This window comes from Emiliania huxleyi (assembly GCF_000372725.1).
Source record: "Emiliania huxleyi CCMP1516 chromosome Unknown EMIHUscaffold_16, whole genome shotgun sequence".
NCBI lineage: Eukaryota > Haptophyta > Isochrysidales > Noelaerhabdaceae > Emiliania > Emiliania huxleyi.
The window spans coordinates 798,824-819,373 of NW_005200982.1; the positions used below are offsets into that span (position 1 = coordinate 798,824).

Sequence of the window (20,550 nt, forward strand, 5' to 3'; positions counted from 1 at the left end):
CAGCGGCTGGTCGCCACTATCCTCGACAGGGGCGTCGAGATGGTGGTCGCTCTCCTCGGCACGCTCACCGCTGGCGGCGCGTACCTGCCGATGGAGCCCGACTTCCCAGCCGCGAGGGTGCGCGAGATTGCGGAGGAGGTTTGCGACGCCCGCCCTCGCGCACGCCCAGAAGGAGCCCTTTATTCACGGCCCCAGCTCCAAGCAGGCGACGCCCGCCCTCGCGCTCGTCCAGACCGAGGAGATGGCGGCGCTCTTCTCTCCGCCCGACGGGGACCACCCCGCGCCGCACCCAGTCTTCCTCGTCGACGCCTTTGGCCGGCTCTCCCCCGCCGCAGGGCTCTCCCCTGTCACGGTTTACGAGCCGGGCGGGCTGGCGGGTCCCACCGAGGGCGCGGGCCCGCTGCAAACGGGAGCGGACGACCTCGTGTACGTCATGTACACGTCGGGAACGACGGGGAAGCCCAAGGGCGTCATGGTGGAGCACGGGCCTCTGCTCATGCGCACCGCCTGGTTCCAGTCCACCTACCGGATCGGAGTCGGCGACGTGGTGCCCGACCTAGAGGCATCATGGACGGCTGTGAGCAGCGTCTCTTGACACCATACGCCGTGAGCAGGTCCCGTTCAAGACGCAGTTCATCTTTGGCGTCTCCGAGTGGGAGCTCTGGTGGACCCTCGCGACGGGGGCGACCCTCGCCATCACGCCGCCGCCCGTCGTGCGCTCGCCCTCCCTCTTCGCAGACGCCCTCGTCTCCACCGGCATGCTCGCCCCCCTCCGCTCATCCCGTCTCAGTTGAACACCTTCACGACCGGCCCACAATCAACACAGGCGCGACCATCGCCTTCCTCATCCCGTCCCACGTCGACGCGCTCCTCGCGCCGCTCGCCAAGGCGTGCCGGCCTGCGGCCAGGCTGCGGGGCGGCCGGGGAGGCGCTGGCATGCGCCCCTCCGTTCGCCTCGGCCGCCGCCTCAAACTGCGCTCGGTTGTCTGCTGCGGCGAGGCGCTGTCCGCGGCCACTGTGGGCCGCTTCCACGAGGCGCTGCGCGGGAAGGCGACGATCGACAACGTGTACGGCCCGACCGAGGGGTCGATGACGCACTACCGCTGCCCGCACGGGGTGGCGTCGGAGCCGCTCATCGGAAGGCCCATCTCAAACACCGTCGTCCTCGTCATGGACGCGGAGCTGCGGCCGGCGCCGCTCGGCGTGCCGGGCGAGGTTGTGTTTGGCTGCTGCGTCGCTCGCGGTTACCTCAGGCGGGACGACCTCACTTCGGCGAGGTTTGTCGCCAACCCGCTCTGGTCCGAGGCGGAGGCGCGCAAGCAGCCCCTCTACCCGTGCCTTCAGTCCGATGGCGCGGTGCCTCCCTGCCCGCTCCTGTACCGAACGGGCGACCTCGCCGTGAGGAGCGGGGGCGGCGACCTTCGCTTCCTCGGTCGGATGGACCGGCAGGTGAAGGTGCGCGGCCACCGCATCGAGCTGGAGGCGGTCGAGGCCGTGCTGCGCGACTATCGCGACGAAGCCACCGCGGCGCCGCTCTCGCAGCTGGCGGTCGTGGCGAGCGGCGACGAGCTCCTCGCGTTTGTGCGACTCCCTCCGGGCGATGCTCCCCCGGCCGGCGTGCTGTCCTTTTGCGAGGCGAGGCTACCTCGCTACATGGTGCCGTCGCGCCTTATCGCGCTTCCAGCCTTCCCCGCGCTGCCAAACGGCAAGACCGACCTCGGAGGCCTGGCGTGTGGCGGGGCAGACCTCGGCGCGACGGTGGAGACGCTCGGCGGAGGAGGCGGAGGCGGGGGCACGTCGACCGACTCGCTCGGCAACGTGCGTCGCCTCACCGCGGCCGGCGGCGCGCTCGAGGCAGAGAACGGCGTGAGCGACGTGCTGCGCGCCCTCTTCATGTACGGCGTCATCTCGGACCACATGCTCCGCTGCGCCGACGCCACCTCGGGCGGCGCTTGCGGCGCGCTGGCCAAGATGCTGTGGCAGCTTCCTGGCCCGCAGCGCGCGGCGCTCGGCTGGCTCGACGTGCCCTTGCGCATGCTCGGCGGGTACAAGGACATGAGCGGCTTCGTGATGGTCACCGCCTTTGCCGACGCGAGGTACGAGGGCGCGACGCGCTTCTCCAAGCCCGACCTGATCGTGCTGGCCTGCTACCTGATGATGCTGTACGTCTTCGACCCGCTCATCTACGCGGCGTGCGAGGCCGTCGGCGCCGGGGGCTGCGAGGGGCGGACCAACGTGTGGACGGGCGACCACAGGTGGTACCTGCTGATGATGCTCTACACAAAGGCGGCACTCGTCCTGCTGCGGCTATGCCGCGTGCCGCCCTTGGCACAGTGCCTCCTCGTCACCGCCGCGGCCCTGATGATGCCTCCCCGCACGGGCTGCCTCGAGCCGTGGCGCTGCGCCGACAAGCCGGACTGGAGCCCGGCCTGGTGGTCCGGGGCGGCCTCGGCTCCGGGATCGCCCCTCCCGGCCGCCTCGGCCTTCTTCTTTCGCGGCCTGCTCTACGACGACCTCTGGGGCATGTGGTCCGACGCGATCTACCGCTACTACGTCGCCTTTGCAGCGCAGTACTTTTGGACCTTCTACTACGGCCGGCCCGCCTTTGCGCTGCTCCGCCGAACCGCGCTCCTCGCCGCGCCCGCGAGCCGCGCCGGGCGCGTCGCCCTCTTTGGGTGCGCTTTTGTGCTGGTCGAGCTGCTCATCGCCACCAGCTACGGCGCCGCACTCCTGCCGTCGCTGCAGCAGCAGGTCGACGGCCACGGGCCGCCCCTGCTCGCCGCCCTCGCCATCCTCCTCCTCCTCGCCCTCTCCGTCCTCCTCTGCGCCGCCGCCTGCGGCTTCGCCCTCGCCGGGCGGAAGCCGCCGCGCCTGCTGCGGCTGGCGGGCTCGACGACGCTCGGCTGCTACATCTCGCACCGCTACCTCCTCCTCTTTTACAACCGCTTCGTCGAGCGGTGGATCCTCTCGCTGTACGGCCCGCTTGGCGGCGGCGGGCCCGCGCTCGCGCTGCAGCTGCTCCTCTCGCTGCTCCTACCCGCGCTGTACCAAGTCACCGTCGGCCCCGCCACGCACTGGCTCATCCTGCTTCCGGTGAGGCTGCTGCTCCGCCTTGGCCGGCTCGGCCGGCTCGGCCGCCGCCTTTTCCGCCGGCTGTCGGGGAGGCTGCGCCGGCCGCGCCGGCGATCGGTCGCAGCGCCGCGCGGCCGCGGCCTCGCGAGACTGCTGCACGACCAGGTGGCGGTCTGAGAGGCTGGGGGCGAGGGAGCGGCGAGCGGGCGGGGAAATACAAGGGTGCACGCCTTGTTGTGGGTGGCCTCAGAGCAGGAGCGCCGCAGCCGTTCGAACGTGTGTGTGTGTAGTGCGTGGATGTGAGTGTGTGTTGTGTGGTGTGTGTGTGTGTGTGTGTGTCCTGTCGCGCCTAATTTACATGGGCTTAGATGTGAGAAGAAAACGGCCACCTCTACTGTGAGGTGGGTAAAAAGGAACAGGTCCCCGCCCGAAAAAGAAGAAGGGAGGGGAAAATCACGTCGCGAAATTCTTTTCTCAGTTTTGTGTAAAATTCTTTTTCTTTCGCCGCTCTCAGGTCGCGGTTTAAACACATATACGGTAAGGAGACTGGCCGCGCGGAGACTGGCCGTGCGCGCGGCGGCGGTGTGCGCGCGTGTGTGTGAGGGGGGGGGGAGGGGAGCGGCGCGGCGTGGGCCCGAGACAGCGCGAGATCGCCCGAGATCGCGCGGCGCAGCCCGAGATCGCGACGCCCGAGATCGCGCGATTCTGCAGCACCTCGGCGTATCTCGGGCTCGGCGAGGTGGATGGGTTGGCAGGGAGCGAGGGGCCGAGGGGGTGACAGTGGTCAGTGCGGTAGATTCAGTCGGTGCGCGAGAGGTGGCCACCCAGCTATGTATGGTGGGCAGGGTGTGCAGCAGCAGCGCTCAAAAAGAGGCAAAAAAAGCGGCTGCTACTTGGACTGTCGACTCTCTCGACACACCGTCCTCGGCCTCGCTGAAAAGCTGGCTGGTGGTCGCGCGCAGCGCGTCGGCGCCACTCCGACTGGTCGGGCACCTCGGCTGGGTCCATCGGCAAGAGGCCCGCGCCGTCGGGGAGCCCCGCGAGCGCATGGGCGGCCGGCGCGAGCGGAGGACCTCGAGCTGAGATCCGCAGCTTTGCCACGAAAAACGAAGGCTCGCCGGGGGGTGTCAAGTATCGTACCCTAGACTATTTGCGGCTATTGCTCCAAACTTCGGGAGAGAAGGCCTACATATTATGACTACATCCATGCGCCTGGTGCATGAGGGCTGTGGGTCGGGACATTTCACGGTCGGTGGCGCCGATAGTGACCTCCGGAAAGCCCTCACAATCGGCTCGGATGGGGTCCACCGGAGACAATCTCGAGCCCTCTCCGTGAGGTCACGAGCCGGTGTGAGCTTGCAGACCCAAGGTAAGTGCGGTCTGGGACAGCTCAGGGTTGCTACTGATGGGCCTGGGCCAGGAGAGCGACAGAGACGGCGAGGTGGTGAGCTGAGAGGCTGGAGAGTCCGCGTGTGACCTTGTCGCGATGCAAGTGCCACGAAGCGCTATTTCCTGGACCGAATCCTGAAAAAAGAATTCGAGGACCGGGCGCGCCCATAAATAAAATAAATAAAACGGGCACGCCCCGGCCGTGCACACACACACACACACACACACACACACACACACACACACACACACACACACACACACACACACACACACACCGTGCATAAAGCGGAATTTTTTCTTTTCACATATATGTCCACCCCAACGCGCCGCCGCTCGCGCTGCCTCGCCGCCGCCTCCTCCGCCACACCCTCGCCGAGCACGCCGCCGCCCGCCCGCCTCCGCGACCTCCCCACGGACCTCCTCGTGCGCGTCCTCTCTCGCTGCGACCCCGCCGGCATCGCTCGCGTCGCGGCCGTCTCGCTGCTCTTCCACGCCTCGCTCGCGGCTGAGGGCATCCGCTTGTGGGCGCAAGAGCGCGGCTTCGAGCTGCCGGCGCAGCCAGAGAGCGAGAGCTGCGCCGTGCGATGGCTGTGCTTCGCTGCGCTGCTGTGCGAGTCCAACCCGCCGGCGAGGGCGGCGGCGGGCGAACGGCACAGCCTCTTCATCGACGGCGAGGGGCGGCTCTCGTCGTGCGGCTCAGCGGACGAGGAGGTAGACGAGGAGGAGGAGGAGGAGGTGGTGGTCCTTGAGGAGGTTCCAGGCCTCCTTGGCCACGGCGAGGGCGTGACGCGGCTCAACACGCCGACCCGCCTCCCTTCTTCCACGCTGGGTGGCGAGCGCGCCGTGAGTGTGTCGGCTAGAGGCGTGCACAGCCTCGCCATCACCGCCGACGGCGCCGTCTGGAGCTGGGGCTTTCGTTACGGCGGCCGATTAGGCCACGGCGATCAGCAGGCCCAGCTGCTGCCCAAGAAGATCGAGGCCTTTGCTGGGCAGCGCGTCGTCGCTGTTTCGGCTGGAGGCGACTGCAGCCTCGCCCTCACCGCCGACGGCGCTCTCTGGAGCTGGGGCTACGGACGCCAAGGTCAGTTGGGCCACGGCGACGAGCAGACGCAGCTGCTGCCCAAGAAGGTCGAGGCCTTCGCTGGCCAGCGTGTCGTCGCCGTGTCGGCTGCCGTGTCGGCTGGAGGTGACAGCCTCGCCATCACCGCCGACGGCGCTGTCTGGAGCTGAGGCTGCCGTACAATGGCGCCTAGACAGGTCGAGGCCTTGGCTGGTCGGCGGGTCGTCGCTGTGTCGGCGGGAAGCGGCCACAGCCTCGCCCTCACCGCTGACGGCGCCGTCTGGAGCTGGGGCTATGGTCTCTACGGCCAGCTGGGCCACGGCGACGAGCAGCGCCAGCTGCTGCCGAAGAAGGTCGAGGCCTTTGCAGGGCGGCGCGTCGTCGCTGTGTCGGCTGGAGACGACCACAGCCTCGCCCTGACCACCGACGGCGCCGTCTGGAGCTGGGGCCATGGACTCTTTGGCGTCCTGGCCCACGGCGGCACGCAGAGCCAGCTGGTGCCGAAGAAGGTCGAGGCCTTGGCTGGCCAGCGCGTCGTCGCTGCGTCCGCTGGAGCATACCACAGCATCGCCCTCACCGCCGACAGCGCCTTCTTTACCTGGGGCAAGGGTGAAGGCGGCCACCTCGGCCATGGCGAGGACGAGTCGAACCAGTTGCTGCCCAAGAAGGTCGAGGCGTGGGCACCGGCGCAGTGAGGTATGTTGTGCATGTTGACATGTTTGGACCTCCGGCGCGGCGGCGTACGAATTTCTTTTCGTGCACACGCGCGCCAATCGCTCTCAAGCCAATGCCGTTGATTTACCCACATCTCCTAGTGTAGAGCTAGGGGGCGGTGCGTCCGGTGCGTCCCCGTTACGGTATGCCGTGCCCGTGCGCGCCGTGGGGAGATGGCCGTGGGCCTCCTGCCCGTGTCCGGGTGTGGTCGTGTGGAGATGCAGGGTTTCGGTTGCCCCCCTTGCCCCACCACTTCGTGCGTCGGTGGAGAAAATTACCTTACCTTTCCAAGACCTTCTGTTTCGTGTTTGTCACGCGCTCACGCCTCACGGAGCACGGGTCACGGCGCGGGTTTGCCTTCAGCCAGGCGACGGGGAGAGGTAGGTAGGAACAGGCGTTCAGTCAGTCAGTCAGGGCGAGACCCGACACGAGCGAGCGAGGGAGGGGGGGAGGCGGAGGCGGGGGCACCTGTGACGGCCCGCTACGAGAAGGGCGACTACCGGTTCGCGCGGGAGAAGAATTGCGACCTGCGTTTGCTCGACTTCGAGACGTTCGGCGGCTTCGGGGACGGCGTCCGCAAAATTCTTCGGCAGGCGGCGGACCAGCTGAGTAACAAACTTTCGCACGCTCAGCACCTCGCTGAGGTCACATGGACCACCAAGAACTGGCACGGGCTGCAGATGCAGCGCTTGTCTGTCGTTCTCCACACCGCCGTGGCGTGGCAGACGGTGAACGAGCTAGCGTGCGGGGACAGCGGCATTGTGCACGGAGCTAAGTGCATTGCCGTTCTTAACGGAGTCGCTTAGGCGGCTCCGGTGGTGTGCCGGTGATAGTACTAGCACGCGCCAGTTCGCACCTGTGTCGAGCCTGTGTGCTAAGGTAAGGTGAGACAGAGTTGTTTTGTTTATAGAGGGGTGGACCGTGAGTTGAACAAAATCCGGGGACGCGACCCACCTCGCCACAGACGGTCCCGCGCCTCGCCGCTATGACGGGGACACACCCCGCACCGTCCGCTGTGTCCCCGTCTTTGTCCGGAGTGAATACTCCAACGCGCTCGTCGGTGACGGTGTCCCCCGATTTCGCCGCGCTCGGCGAACCTCGACAGCGCTTTCGGTGGCATGCAGCTCTTTGCGCCTGAAGCCTGGAGTGAAGCTCCTCTGCTGCTCACACACTCTGCACAGATGGCACAGCCCACTGTGCGGCTGCCACAGCTGTCACAGCGATGGGCTCGCCCTCACTGGCCCTCAGTCAGTTGTGCTGCGGCTTGTGTGAGCGACACTGCTCGGCGACTGCCGGCACACTGTGAGACCATGGGTGTGAGGTAAAACCACGCTACCAGCGCTTGGTCACATCAGCCCTGAGGTCAGATCCTTCTCCTCTGTTGATGGTAACACTTGTCTACTCGCTGGAGCCGAGCAGGAGGGCTTGGCGCACAACCCCTGTTCAACTCAGGGTCCACACCCCGTAAATTCCCCCACTACTACCGGTAGACGGTAGACGGGCCACCCCTCAGACCACTTTGTGTGTGTGGAGAAATTTACCTTACCCCTTACCTTACCTCATAGATTCACAATGTGCAGGGCCGAGGGGCGCCGTGGTGCCCGGGGGTCCCGGGGTCGCGTAGCCGCTGCGTCTGTGGACACGCACAGATTGTTTCGACAGTCACACGACCAGGCGAGGACCAGACGCCTCTGCCTACATCAGCTGGCTGCGGCGCGGCCTCGCGCCCTGCACGCGGAGCTTGCTCGGCGCCAGAACCACGAGCTTGTCCGACCTACAAGAAGGTTCCAAGAAGGTTCCACCAGAAAGCTCCCTGTAGCGACAGCACGAGCGGTGCGCGACCCGTCGAAGCGAACCACCGCCGCAGCGTCCTCCTCCCGCACCCGCGCCACCACGCCCGCCCGCCCGCTCAGCGCGCCAGACACGACCGTCACCCGGTCGCCTGCCGCGGGAGGCCGCTCCTATAATTAATAGTTAATAACTGATAATTAATGATTAACAATTAATAGTCGCCTGCCGCGGGAGGCCTCTCCTATAACCAAGCCTCGGGCATGCCATGGACGCGTTCCGACGCGTCGCCAAACCGACGCGATTCTTCCTCCTCCCCCGCTCGCGCCTCCGCCTCCTCCACCTCCTCCCGGTAGTCGGCAGCGATCACGAGGGCGCCGGCTGGCAAATCGCGAGTCGCGACGCACCTAGTCGATAGCGGTGGACAGGAGTCGATGAGGAGCGCATCGCCATCAATGAGCTGGTTGGGCCGGGTGGCAAACGGCGTGTGGCGACGCGCCGCAGAGCGCCGTCGCTGCCGGACGAGTCCGGGGGACGGCCCAGCCGCGCGTTCACTGCCCCAGCTGCGGCGGCGGCGGCGGCGTCTTCGCGCGGCAGCACCTGCTGGACGCGCCGTGGACGCGTCGTTGACGTGTCCACGGGACGTGTCGAGGAGGCGTCCTCTCGGAGAGAGGCGCCGCGAGGTTGGCGAGAGGGCAGAGGGCGACGCCTCCTCCGCCTCTTCCTCCCCACCGCCGCTCCCCCGACGCGCTGTCGAGAGGGGGGGGAGGGCCGAACTGCGCCTCCATCGCCAGCAGCAGAGCCTGCAAAGCACCCGTCGAGGAGTCAGTCGACGGGTCGGAGGCGCCTTCCCGCAGCGAGCGGGCCTGGACGGCCGTGCAGCCGCAATCCTCCTCGCTGGTCGCCTGACAGGGGCCGTGTCGTGTCCTGCACACGTCGCCGGCACGGGCCTCGCCTCTCCTCCTCCTCGCCTGCGCCACGCCGCTGCGCTGCGTGGTCCGCATCCACGCGCTGCGCGCCACCGGCTCTACCAGCTGCGCGATGATGGCGGCGCCTGAGGGCAGCATTCGACTCGCTAAGAGCAGTCACCGCGCCCTTCCCGCAGGGCGGCGAGGGAGGCGCCGGCGGTGACAGCCTCCGCCCGCCCCTCCTCGATCAGGCACTCCTGAGGGGCGACGTGTCGTGGACGTGTCACGGGTGGACATGTCGTGGACGTGTCGCGGGCGTGTCGTGGACGTGCGCCCTTGCGGTGCAACTACCGGGCTCTCGACAAGGTACAGCCGAGATGCAGAGATACGGCAGAGAGACCGCCGAGACACCGCCGAGCTACCGCCGAGCTACCGCCGAGCTACAGCGCGCGACTGCCCAGCTCTCCTCCTCGGCAGGCCACTGCAGCGAAGCGACGAGCGGGCTCCAGCGCCGCCCTCCCGCCTACAGATGATATCGTCGGCTGTCTCTCGGCTGCCCCTCGGCTGCCTCTCGGCTGCCCCTCGGCTGCCCCTCGGCCGGCTGCCCCTCAGCTGCCCCTCGGCTGCCCCTCGGCTGCCCCTCGGCTGCCCCTCGGCTGTCTCTCGGCTGCCTCTCGGCTGCCTCTCGGCTGCCTCTCGGCTGTCTCTCTCGGCTGCATCTCGGCTGCATCTCGGCTGCATCCCGGCTGCATCTCCCGCCTTCTCGCCGAGCTCGTCCTTGACCTCCCACTGGGGAAGCACCTGTAATTAGTAGTGAATCATTGGTAGTCCAAAGTGAATAACTAATAGACCTCCCACCGGGGAGGCACCTGCTCACCGCCACCACCCCACAGCTGAAGAGGCGCCCTTCACAGCTCGCCCTCCTCGCCGCAGGAGGAGGCCTTCCCGCCGCCGAGCACGCCGCCATCCTGCCGCCGCAGCCAGGGACGTGTCAGGGACGTGTCAGGGTCATGTCAAGGTGTGTGAGGGACACGCCCACAGCACGCCTGCCGCCGCAGCCTCCCTCGCACGGCGCCGCGCTGCACGCGCTCCGCCGCGAGCACTGCGGCGAGAGCGAACGTCTCGAAGCCCGTCCGGTCCGCCGCCGACGCGCCACCCCGCTGCCGCTGCTGCTGCTCGATGCGAGACAGGTCCCGGCCGATCGTCCTGCCGTAGCAACCAGCCGTCAGTCACTCATTCACAGCCGTAGCGAGGGAGAGGTCACGGCCAACGGTCCTGTCGCGAAGTGCCACGTCCGCAGTGAGAAGCATGCTCGCCGGCACCTCGAATAACGTGCTCCCCTCCGCGACGGCGCCGGAAGTGACGAGCGCGAAGCGTTCCGCGTCGCCGGCGGGAACCACGTTGACCGCGTCGCAGCGAGCGCCTCCCTCCTCGAGCCAGAGCTCGTACCGGCGGGCGGCGTTGGCCTCGGCGAGCCACTCTGGAGGCGGAGGCTGCTTGACGGGCTGCTTCACGCTCGTGACGCGCGAGAGCTCCGATTGGTAGTCGAAGCCGAGCGCGCGGAGACGCTCCGCCCTAGCCGCCTCCGCGTCGGCCATTGATGGTGGCGAGCAGCGGCGCGGAGGAGAGCAGCGGCGTGCAGTGAGAGCGGGCGGAGGGAGAGTGAGGGCGGCGAAGCGAAGGAGGCCGACGAGGAGAGGCATATCGGAATGGGCACCCGAAAAAAATAGGGTGCGCATGGAACTCTCTCTACCGTTACGCAAAAGCATGCGCGATTTGCACTCTTTCGTGCCACTCGCTCGCCGGTGCGCGGGGCATGGCCTCCCGCGCGGCTCGCGCTCACTCGGCCTGCCTCCGCCTCGCGGCTGGCTGAGCACGCCATGGGTCCGCCTGGTGCGGCGCTGCTCGCTCGCTGCGCTGCACAAAGCTGCGTGAAGCAGGGTGGCCTCCTGAGCTTGAGCATGGCGCAGCGCGGCTGCTGGTGCTCGAGGGCGGCCGTGCAGTGGCGTGAGGGCCTGATTGGTGGTTACCCCCTGCTGCATCAGCGTGCGCAGCATGCTCCCTCACCTGGTGCTGAGACATGCTGGTGGGCGACTGGCGCCAGCTTCTCAGTGCTGTCCTTGGCGTTGTGCAGCATGTCGCAATACTCCTGCTGCGCTGACCGGCGCGCGGGGCGCGTCGTGCCGCGAGTGGAGCGAGAGGCTCGAGGCGCGCGGCTGTCGGTCAACCCTGCGGCGCATGCGCGCCGCCAAGGCTGCTCGACAGGCGACTGACATTGTGACGACGCGGTCGCCGTTACTCCAACTTTGCTTTGCCGATCAAAAGCGCCCGTCCTTTGCTTTTTCGCCGCCGAAATTCAGCTTGCTGTTTTTTCTTTATAGGCGTCTGCAACTTCCAAGCTGCGTATTCTTCTTGTATTATCGTCGAGTAGTGCAGGTACTCCGTGGGGGCAGTGTGTATTCCTGTAACATGTGCGTATTCTCGTATCACTGGCTCCGAATAGAAAAAGAAAGAAAACATGCATCCGAGGGGGCGCTCCGCTGCTAGGGGAAACCTGGAGCGCGGACTAACCCTCGGAGACCCGTGTTTACTTTACAGCCCTTGCCCTGCGAACGCGCACCCCCGGGGCTAGGGCTCTCTTGCCCGCAACCCGATGCCAATCATCCGGCCCGCTGGATGCGCTTCTCAGCTCACCGGCCCTGGATGTGAGGTTGCCGACTGCACTCCAAGTGCTCCAAGTGCATGAGAGAGAGACCCATACCGCGTTGGTGTCCAGTCCGAGCCTGGCTGTTCTTCACCTTTCTACCTACCTACCTAGAGAGAGAGAGAGAGAGAGAGAGAGAGAGAGAGAGAGAGAGAGAGAGAGAGAGACTGTGGGCCATCGCGGGAACGGGTCCGTCCGGAGGGCGAACCCGGCTGATCCGGATGGTCTCCACACCGGTGGGAGGCACCGAGGCGTCGTGGGGACGCTCTTCTGTTCGGTCGACGCTCGTTCGTCCACTGAGAACTCAGTGGTTGTCACCACTTTGTATGCTTTTAATATTAACCTTGCGAACTCGTCCCCCCCGGCAGGGCTATGCAACCGTGACAAGTGTGTGCTGTCTACGCCTGATCCAGGCGTGAAATCTGCCGATGCGTGATCTGTGTGTGGGCCGCTCTGTGAGGGGTCCAGGCATTGTCCGACGGGTAGGGGGTCTGTGCCCGGGCGGTGTCCGGTGCGGAGTCTCTCTCTGATCCCGCCTGTGGTGTTGGGTGCGAGGTCGTGGAAGCTTCGATCCCAAGGGGGGGAGCTGATCCCACTCGGTAACCAACTCTCAGGGGCAGTAGGTGGGCGGGCTTCAAGCGCGCTCATCTCGAACGACAAGGCGTCGCTACGCGCGGTCTTCCGCGGGGGGAGCTTCGTCGACGGGTGCGGGAGCGCAGCGCAGACAGTGCTGCGGCGATGCCTCCGGCTGTTTGCGGCGGGCGGCTTGCTGCTCGCGGCGATGGCGAAAAACTCGTCTCGTGGCACACCAAGGGCTTATGCTCTGTCGAGACGTGAGGCGTATGCGCCCAGGAGGGGAGGGCGCATGCGTAACGACGCTGCTAGAGATGCCTTTCGGGGCCCAGAGATAAAACTTCTGATGCCATGCGTGACCTAGTAGTGTCCCCAGCTATGGGCGTGTCCACGTTGGAGCCAGGTGTGGTGTGGGCGCGAGAATAGCTCCGCCGTTCATGGAGGCAACCGATGCGAGTCGACTGGTGTGTGTCGTCGTGGTTTCGTATCAAGAATTCTCTCTCTCTCTCTCTCTGGTGCGCATGAGCGGTGCGCGCAGGGGTCGGCGTGGAGGGCGATGAACGCGCCGCGCGGGGCGCCGCCCCGCGCGCCAACGCCTCAAACAAAAGTGGCGCAGAGTGAGGCGGCGAGAACCGAGCGAGCACGTGAGCCCCGTGGCTCCAACCGGGCCCTTCCTTTTTCGAGCAGGTGTGCCGCCGCGCGAGCGACGCTCCGAGATCGCCCGAGATAGCGCGGCGCGGCCCCGAGATCGCCCGAGATCGCGCGAGATCGCCCGAGATCGCGCGGCGCGGCCCGAGGCGAGGTGGATGGGTTGGGAGCGAGGGGGCGGAAGTGGCCAGTGCGGTAGATCGGTCAGTCGGGGCGCGTGAGCCGGACTTGGGGGCCGGACGGCTTTCATTTCTCTCTGCTTCTTGCACATGGAGTGCAAGATACGCGTTCGGTTGCCGTCCCGCAAAAGCTGTCACTCCTCTTTCTCCCGGCCGGGGTGGGGCGCGCGCGGGGGCCGGCGGGTGTGCGGGATGTCTGTGGGCCCGAGAGCGATATGCCACGTCCGCCTTGCGTTTGTTTCATAACATCGAAGGCTAAGCTCAAAAAAATCCGCCGAGCGAACTGGCGTGCGGCTACCGACTGCACTCCATGAAGTGCTCCAAGTGCGAACTCTGCTTCGCGATGCCGATCCTGGGTGCGCTTCATAGCTCCCCCGCCCTGGATGTGAGGTTGCTGAGGACCGCACTCCAAAGTGCTCAGAGTTGAGGAGCTCCCCGTCGAAAACGCTGTCCCATCCCTCCCTTGGGTTCGCTGCTGTCTTTCTTTCTTGTCCCGTGCCTAGTGTCGTGCGAGGGAGTTTCCTTGTAAAATTCTTTTCCCGTGCCCAGTGTCATGCGAGGGAGGTCTGTAAAATTCTCGCTTTCTCACTGCTGGAGGTACAGAGAACGGACGAGGCCACAGCGCCGACGTGGAGGATCCTCAGCTCTCCATTCACACAGATTGCCCTCGAAAGTGAGCGGTGCACACAAGTGTTCTCTTTTCTTGTGCTACCGCACTGTGCACACGGCGGCTTCTCAGTCAACACAAGAGGACTAAGAGGTAAGGTTTAAGGTAAATTTCTCCACACAAGAGGACTCCCAGTGAGAGGCAGGCTAGAGCGTCTTCTTAATCGGCGACACCCTTCTCGTCTCCCCACCCAGCCACATGTCTCCCCTGCACTGCACACACTGTAGAGTACGCGCACCTCCCTCCAACTCACACCTGAATCACTTCTGACAGGGGCCCCTGCTCCGACGTCGGCATCCGATCGCACTCTAGAGGACGCATGGCCGCCGCGAGCCGCCGCGCACTGGACACTTTCCGCAGTGGGCCCTTCCCACCCTCTCCCACCACGCGCACTGCACACGCACTGCACAGCACCACAAGTCTATTGCACACATGTTCATCTTTTAACCACCGGCCTCGCCTCTCCATCCGATCGCACTCAGAGGATAGGAGGAGACCGGCAGAGGTGGTGGCGCCCGGAGCGGCCACCGGCAGGCGCCGATGGGCGAGGCCTGGCGCAGCGAGAGGCACCCGGGCGAGGCCTCTCTGCGGGGCGGCGCTGCTCCTAGGAGCGCGACGCCGGCCGGGTAGGCACCTGAGAAGCGATACGCCGGGGGTCAGTCGCCCACGACCGAGGCTACAGGAGCGCGATCGCCGGCCGGCCGGGCGCCTCGCTGCCCAGCGAGTCGCGCAGCTCGTGGGCGGGGCGAGGGGCTCCGGGCGAGCGGCCCGAGCCGGCCGAGAGGCGGGCGGAGGAGCGGGCCGAGGAGGCGTCCGAGTCGCGCCGGCGCAGCAGCTCCTGCTCGCGCACCTCCGCGAGACTCAGCCCGGCGGCGCACGACTTCATCGCGCGGATCGGCGAGCTGTGCGCGAGGCTGGCGCCGCTCCACTTGCGGAAGGAGCCCTTGGCGAGGTCCCCCGCCGCCGAGGTGACGAGGGAGCGCGCCGGCGCCTGCGCGGCGCTGCTGATCGAGGAGGCCTCGCCCTTGGAGCCGCGCACGCCGCCCTGCCGCCACGAGCCGTAGGCGGCGCGCCACTCCACCGAGCGGCGAGCGAGGCGGACGGGGTCGAGCAGCTGCGGGTGGCGGCAGACGGGGCACGAGGCGAGCCCCGCGTTGGAGCAGCGCACCGCGCAGTCGTGGCAGAGCCAGTGGGAGCACGCCAGCCCGACGTGCCGCTTGATCGGGTCGAGGCACACGGGGCACGTCTTCAGCACCGGCCGGGGGATGTCGGGCAGCGTCTGCGACGCCTTGCCGGGCAGGTAGTCGTCGCACCAGCCGGTGGCCGCGGCGTGGCGCGAGAGGAGGAGGGTCGGGTCGACGCCGAGCTCGCCGAGCACCTCGAGCGTGTGCTCGCCTGCTCGCAGCCGGCAGGTGTGAAGGGACGCTGCCCACAAGTCGCCGCCGCACCGCGAGCGCGCGGTCTCGCCGTAGCGCGGCGCGTCCTCGAGCGGTACGGCGAGGCCGCGCCCGCCGGGCGTCCGGACGGAGCACGGCGCAAACATGACGAGCGGCGAGCCGAGCGGGTGCGACCCGTGGCGCAGGAACTGAAAGGTGGAGCCGCCGAGGTCGACGGTGCAGTCCTCCGCCGCCAGGATGTTGCTCTCGCGGAGCACGTCGAAGGACGCGAGCGGCACCGCGCTCACACCGACCGCGCCGAGCCGCTCGGCCCACCACGACGCGGAGGGGCCCGCGCGCAGCGCGCCGCCAACCGCGGCCTCGAGCGCCGCGTCGCTCACGCCGCCGACGCCGCGCTCGAGTGCGGGCCGCAGCGCCGCGTGCAGCCGCCCGTCGGCGAGCGAGAGGTGGCGCAGCACCTGAGGGGTAGGGATGGGGGTGGGGCTCGGGGCTCGGGGCTCAGGGCTCAGGGCTCAGGGCTAGGGCTAGGAGGCGAGCGAGAGGTTGCGCGGCACCGTCTTGAGCTCGTCCTCGCCCATCCTCAAAGGCGGGAGGAGGGAGGCGACGAGGAGCAGCCACGACCCGTCGGCCGTCGAGTAGCAGTGGAGCAGCGAGTGCTCTCCACGGCATTCGGGGCCTCGGTTGAGCGGCGTGTCCACCGAGCGGTCCCCCTCCGCCGCGAGGGCGGCCGGCGGGCCGCAGCAGAACGGGAACTGCACCATCTGGCCGACCGACGCGAGCGAGGCGCGCGCGATGAGGAGGGAGCGGGGCGGCGCCGGCGGCAGCTCGCCCGTCGCGCGCCGCTCTCGCAAGAGCAGCGTCGCGGCCGTCGCGAGCGCGCCGGCGACGCCCGCCGCGACGTCGATTGTGCCGACGTGCGCGTGCTCCTGCGGGGCGGGCCGTGGACATGTCACGGACGCGGTCGTGCGCGTTGCGGGTGCCGACGGCGTGCGCGTCGCTCCTCCACGCGGCCGAGCCCGCCGCCGAAGCGCTCCATGATGCCGAGGGCCGCCTGCAGGTTGTCGTCGTACGAGATGTGGTCCGCGCGCTCGCCCTTGCCCTCGTTCGGGCCGCCGTACGCGTCGAAGCGCGAGAGGACGACGTTCGGGTTCATCCGGTGGAGCTCGGCAGGCGTGATGCCGAGCCGCTCCAGCGCGTCCGAGGTGCCGTTGTACACGACGACGTCCACGCGCGCCACGAGGGCCTACTCACGGCCAAGCACTGTGCAGCGACGCCGCTGGAGAGAGCGCCGGAGCGGTCGCGCGCGGCGAGGGCCTCAAAGGCGGCCCGCCCCGCGGCCTCGGCGGGCGACACGTCGAGCAGCACGGAGCGCTTGCCGGCGTTGGCCGCCAGGCCGTACAGGACGGTGATCTCCGGCGAGTAGGTTGGGCGCGGCGAGTCCACCTTGGTCACCTTTGCGCCGAAACGCGCGAGCATCGTGCCGATGGTTGGGCCAGCAATCACCTGGAGGACATGTCCGGGACATGTCCGGGACATGTCCGAGCATCGTGCCGATGGTCGGGCCGGCAATCACGTTGCAGAGGTCGAGCACTTCGACACCCTCCATCCAGCCCCCGCCGGACCGGCCGCCCTCCCACGCTGCCGCCGGCGACGGAGGCGGGGGCGGCGCGGCGGGCGCCGCCTCGGCGCGGGTCGCCCACCCGGCGGCCGGACGCACCGCCGCCGGCCGCCCCGCCCCGCCCGCCCCTCCGCCGAAGTGCGGCGCCGCGTCCGCCGACGACGGCCGGCCCTCTGGCGACCTGCAAGGGCTGGGCAGCGACGGCGAGGGCAGCGGCGGCGGCAGCTCCTGCTGCACCACCCACGTCATCGCCGCGGGCGAGACGGCGCCGCTCTCGTCTTCGCGGACGAGGCCGGCGGCGCGCGCGTGCGGGCAGGTGAGCCACTCTGCGGTGGTGCGGTGCGCCGAGCCGGGCACGCCAGCCGCGCCAAAGGCGGCCTAGGGGAGGACCCGGCCGAGGCTCAGGGAAGGGCCGCCCAGCGCTCCACGCCCGCGGCGCCAGCGGGCGGCCTCCCACTCGTAGGCGGTGCGAGTGAGGAAGGCGCGCCGCATCAGCTTGCGCAGCTTCGGCGCCCAGTCGTCCCCGATCTGGCCGGCACCGAACCCGTGCCGCGGCGCGTTCGCGCCCACCGCCGACGCGGCGTACGTGGCGGCGAGCGGGACGCCGAGGGCGGCGACCTGCTTCTCGATCCCGAGCACGGCGATCGCGCGCCTCTGGTGGCGGAGGTGGCAGGGCGCGACGAGGTAGAAGGGTCGCGCGTCCGCGGTGGTGTAGTGCGAGAAGAAGGGGTCCGTCAGCTCGAGCGTCTCAAAGTAGTCGAGCGGCTCGCCGGCCCGCTGCTTGTCGAGGGCGCGCTGCCTGCGCGAGCGGTACTCCTCGGGCACCTCGTGCTGCAGCGAGTTGTGCACCAGCGCGTCGCACAGCGCGGAGGCGAGGGGCACCTGGGAGGGAGGGCGGCAGCCGCGAGGTGAGACGGAGGTGTGGCCGAGGTGCAGCCGGGATCTCGGCCAGCCTCATCTCGAGCGGCACCTCCAGAGAGAGCCGCGGCGCCGCGCCGGGCGGCAGAGTCGTGCGCTTGCGCAGAGCAGACACGACCCCGAGGGCGGCAAAGATGGAGGCGTACGACGATGCGAGAGGCAGAGGCGAGTACGAGGCGAGCTTGCCAGCGAGCTGGCGGTTGATGCCCATGTCTCGGAAGACGCCGGCCTCTGCGAGGATGGACGCCTCCCACGCCTCAATCTTGCTCCGCTCCGCGTCGCCCGTCGCAAAGCCGGGCAGGTGAGCAAGCACGGCGCGAGGGTTGACCTCATGTACCCGCTCGGCCGTCAGGCGGAGCCGGCGGCACACCGCTGGAGCGAAGCCGATGACGACAGCGTCGGCCGCAACGAGGAGCTCGTCGAGCGCCTCCTGCCCGGCCGGCGACTTGAGGTCGAGGGTCACGACGTCCTTGCCACTCCTCAATGCCCTCGTCGTCTCTGGCCGCCACGCCTGCTCAGCGCGCTGCCCCCGAGCGGACTCTGGTCGCACCACGGCCGTGACTGACGCGCCGAGGTCGAGGAGGTGCCGCGCGGTGAGCGGGCAGGCGAGGAAGGAGCCGATCTCGACGACGCGGAGGCCGTCGAGTGGGGCAGTGCGGCTGTCGCCGTCGGACGAGGATGAGCTGAAGGTCGAGGCCATCGCCCTTGGGCCGCCTTGGTTGCCTTCCATTTGGCGGTCCGTCAACCAACCGGGAACGTCCAAAGCTGATTGCTCGGAATTTCACGTAGTTTCCACAAATTCGTAAGGCCCTCCTTGCAATACCTCTGCTCCCTTCACCCTCCTCTCTCGGACGGTCAGCGCGCGCCGCCTTGGCTAAACGATTCCGAGCAAGGCACGCGGCGTCGTGATGACAACTCTCTCTCTGAGGGAGCGGGGAAAAAAATCTTTCCTCCGCCCCGCCGCGATTTCTTTTCCTTGTTCTTTTCGGTTCTTGTTTTTAAAACTCCGTTTCTTCGTGTCTGTGTTCTTTTTTGTATTCTTTTTGGTAAAATTCTTGCCCCCGCGCGATTTCTTTTCCTTGTTCTTTCGGTTCTTGTTTTTAAAACCCCGATTCTCCCTCTATATGTTCTTTTTTCTGGCGACGGCTTCTGAGGAAGCCGTCGCCCGCGCCTCGCCTGTCGACACGCGTGTCGCAGGCGTAGACAGCACTGGCGAAGCGAGGCGGCCGGCGCCGGCCCGGAGGGCGGCTGCAGTAAGAAAGAGCAGCGAGGCACTGAGCAGGCTGCCATCGAGCAGCGCGCCATGCGGGCCTGCCGCCGGCGACGAGATTGGAGAGCCGACAGGCATCGAAGAGGTAGGTACTGAGGAGGGCCATCGCGCCCAAGGCGGTCCGCGCCGGCCCTGCACGCTGCAGGCCGTCACAGAGTCAGAGCCTGGCGAGGCTGTACAGAATGCCGAGAGCATACTGAGCGGGCTGCCGTCGAGCATACTCGCACAGGCAGCCAAGTGGGTGGATATCCAAACCCGAGAAGGAGGGCTCTAAAAGGACAGAAAGAGGATCCCGCGACACCCAATGGGTGGCAGTGTGCTAAAGAAAGAAAGAAAGAAAACAGACAACCCAAGGGAGGGATGGGAGGACGGCACGCCGCCACCACACAGGGATTTTAAGGAGAGGGGTGTGATGCGCTAGCCGTCGCCCACCCTAGGGAGTCTGCCTCTTCCTATCTCTTTTCGCAGTGTGCTAAAAGAAAGAAAGAAAGAAAACAGACAACCCAAGGGAGGGATGGGAGGACGGCACGCCGCCACCACACAGGGATTTTAAGGAGAGGGGTGTGATGCGCTAGCCGTCGCCCACCCTAGGGAGTCTGCCTCTTCCTATCTCTTTTCGCAGTCTCTCGCCGCTTCTCGCAGTGTGCTGTAGGTAGGTAGGTAGAAAGGTGAAGAACAGCCAGGCTCGGACTGGACACCAACGCGGTATGGGTGGACGCTGGACATCACGCTGGACAGATGATGACGACACGCACGAGCGACACACAGACACAAACAGGCTCACAAGACACACAGCCAGCTGGCTGCCACACACCCTGAGTCGGCGTACACATAACTCAGGGCCACATCCTCCCTGTCGCCCCCCCCAGCACTCCACGGTGCCAAGGGCACAAACAAGGGCACAACTCAAACAACAGACGACAAGAAGTGACATGTGAGGCTAGAGCAGCTTGCTCCACCTCCAGCAATCTCACCGGCCTTCGAGGCACGGACGAGACCGTATGTGGGGTCTAGTGAGGTGTCTATGGACGCCGTGAGGCGGGAGAATTCTTTTCCCTGTTTCTGGCGGGAGGCACAACAACCACTGCCGCGCTCCAACCACACTATGCCGCCCACGCCCAGAGTCGACGCCACCGACTACCACTCTGGCCAGCACAGCGGCCGCATGGTGCGCGTGACGGGCAAGCTGCTCAGCGTTGAGGGCGACCGCGCCCAGCTCGAGATGTCGGGCGGCGGCGCGCCGGCGGCGGTGGTTTTCAACGACGCGAGCCTCGCGGCAGAGTTCGACGCGAGCCTCGTCGGGAGCGGGCACTTCGAGGTCATTGGCACGCTGCAGGCGCCGCCCTCCCGCCGCCTCTCCGCGCACCGCCCTCCGCCGCCACGCCGCGCGCGCGAGCGGACGACAGCCCGCCCGCGCCTGACGCCGCAGCTGCCCCTCGCCCCGCTCTCGCCCTCCCGCCGTCGCGCAGCCGCAACCTCCCACCCCTTCGCTCGCGTCGCACTGCGCGCCTCGTCCTCCCCGCCGCCCCGTTCGCCCCCGGCCACCCCTCGCTCCCCTCTCTCACGCCGCCGTCTCCCTCTTCCAGGGGGACGCAACGCTGCAGGCGGCGCAGGTCGTCAACCCTGGGCACAAACTTCGGCG

At 67.5% G+C, this 20,550-nt stretch overlaps 4 protein-coding genes across 4 annotated transcripts in view; 2 read left to right on the forward strand and 2 right to left on the reverse strand.

Moving 5' to 3' along the window:
* Positions 1 to 241: 241 nt before the first annotated feature.
* EMIHUDRAFT_63406 (hypothetical protein) lies at positions 242 to 1,716 on the forward strand (the record flags this gene model as incomplete). Its single annotated transcript, XM_005785603.1, has 3 exons — positions 242 to 544; positions 612 to 789; positions 929 to 1,716. Coding segments are annotated over 3 exons (1,269 nt in total), but the record flags the coding sequence as incomplete, so codon positions are not given.
* Positions 1,717 to 7,933: 6,217 nt separating this feature from the next.
* EMIHUDRAFT_98921 (hypothetical protein) lies at positions 7,934 to 10,637 on the reverse strand (the record flags this gene model as incomplete). The annotated part of the gene is made up of 7 exons (XM_005785604.1): positions 7,934 to 8,012; positions 8,081 to 8,199; positions 8,370 to 8,433; positions 8,759 to 8,829; positions 8,962 to 9,080; positions 9,793 to 9,803; positions 10,168 to 10,637. The coding sequence occupies 7 exons, from the start codon at positions 10,635 to 10,637 to the stop codon at positions 7,934 to 7,936; spliced, it is 933 nt and encodes a 310-aa protein (XP_005785661.1).
* Positions 10,638 to 13,806: 3,169 nt separating this feature from the next.
* Positions 13,807 to 18,372, reverse strand: EMIHUDRAFT_462647 (hypothetical protein). The gene is made up of 7 exons (XM_005785605.1): positions 17,691 to 18,372; positions 17,111 to 17,602; positions 16,637 to 16,783; positions 16,354 to 16,605; positions 16,109 to 16,288; positions 15,657 to 16,028; positions 13,807 to 15,560 (listed from the first exon to the last, which is right to left on the reverse strand). The coding sequence occupies exons 1-7, from the start codon at positions 18,366 to 18,368 to the stop codon at positions 14,382 to 14,384; spliced, it is 3,300 nt and encodes a 1,099-aa protein (XP_005785662.1). The 5' UTR covers positions 18,369 to 18,372; the 3' UTR covers positions 13,807 to 14,381.
* Positions 18,373 to 20,002: 1,630 nt separating this feature from the next.
* The window catches only part of EMIHUDRAFT_434118 (hypothetical protein), a gene marked incomplete at its 3' end in the record, with an annotated part of 809 nt that continues 261 nt past the window's right edge, over positions 20,003 to 20,550 (forward strand). The window contains exons 1-2 of the mRNA XM_005785606.1: positions 20,003 to 20,244; positions 20,495 to 20,547. Coding sequence (XP_005785663.1) covers positions 20,014 to 20,244; positions 20,495 to 20,547 — 284 coding nt within the window. The remainder of the gene's footprint in view (positions 20,245 to 20,494; positions 20,548 to 20,550) is intronic.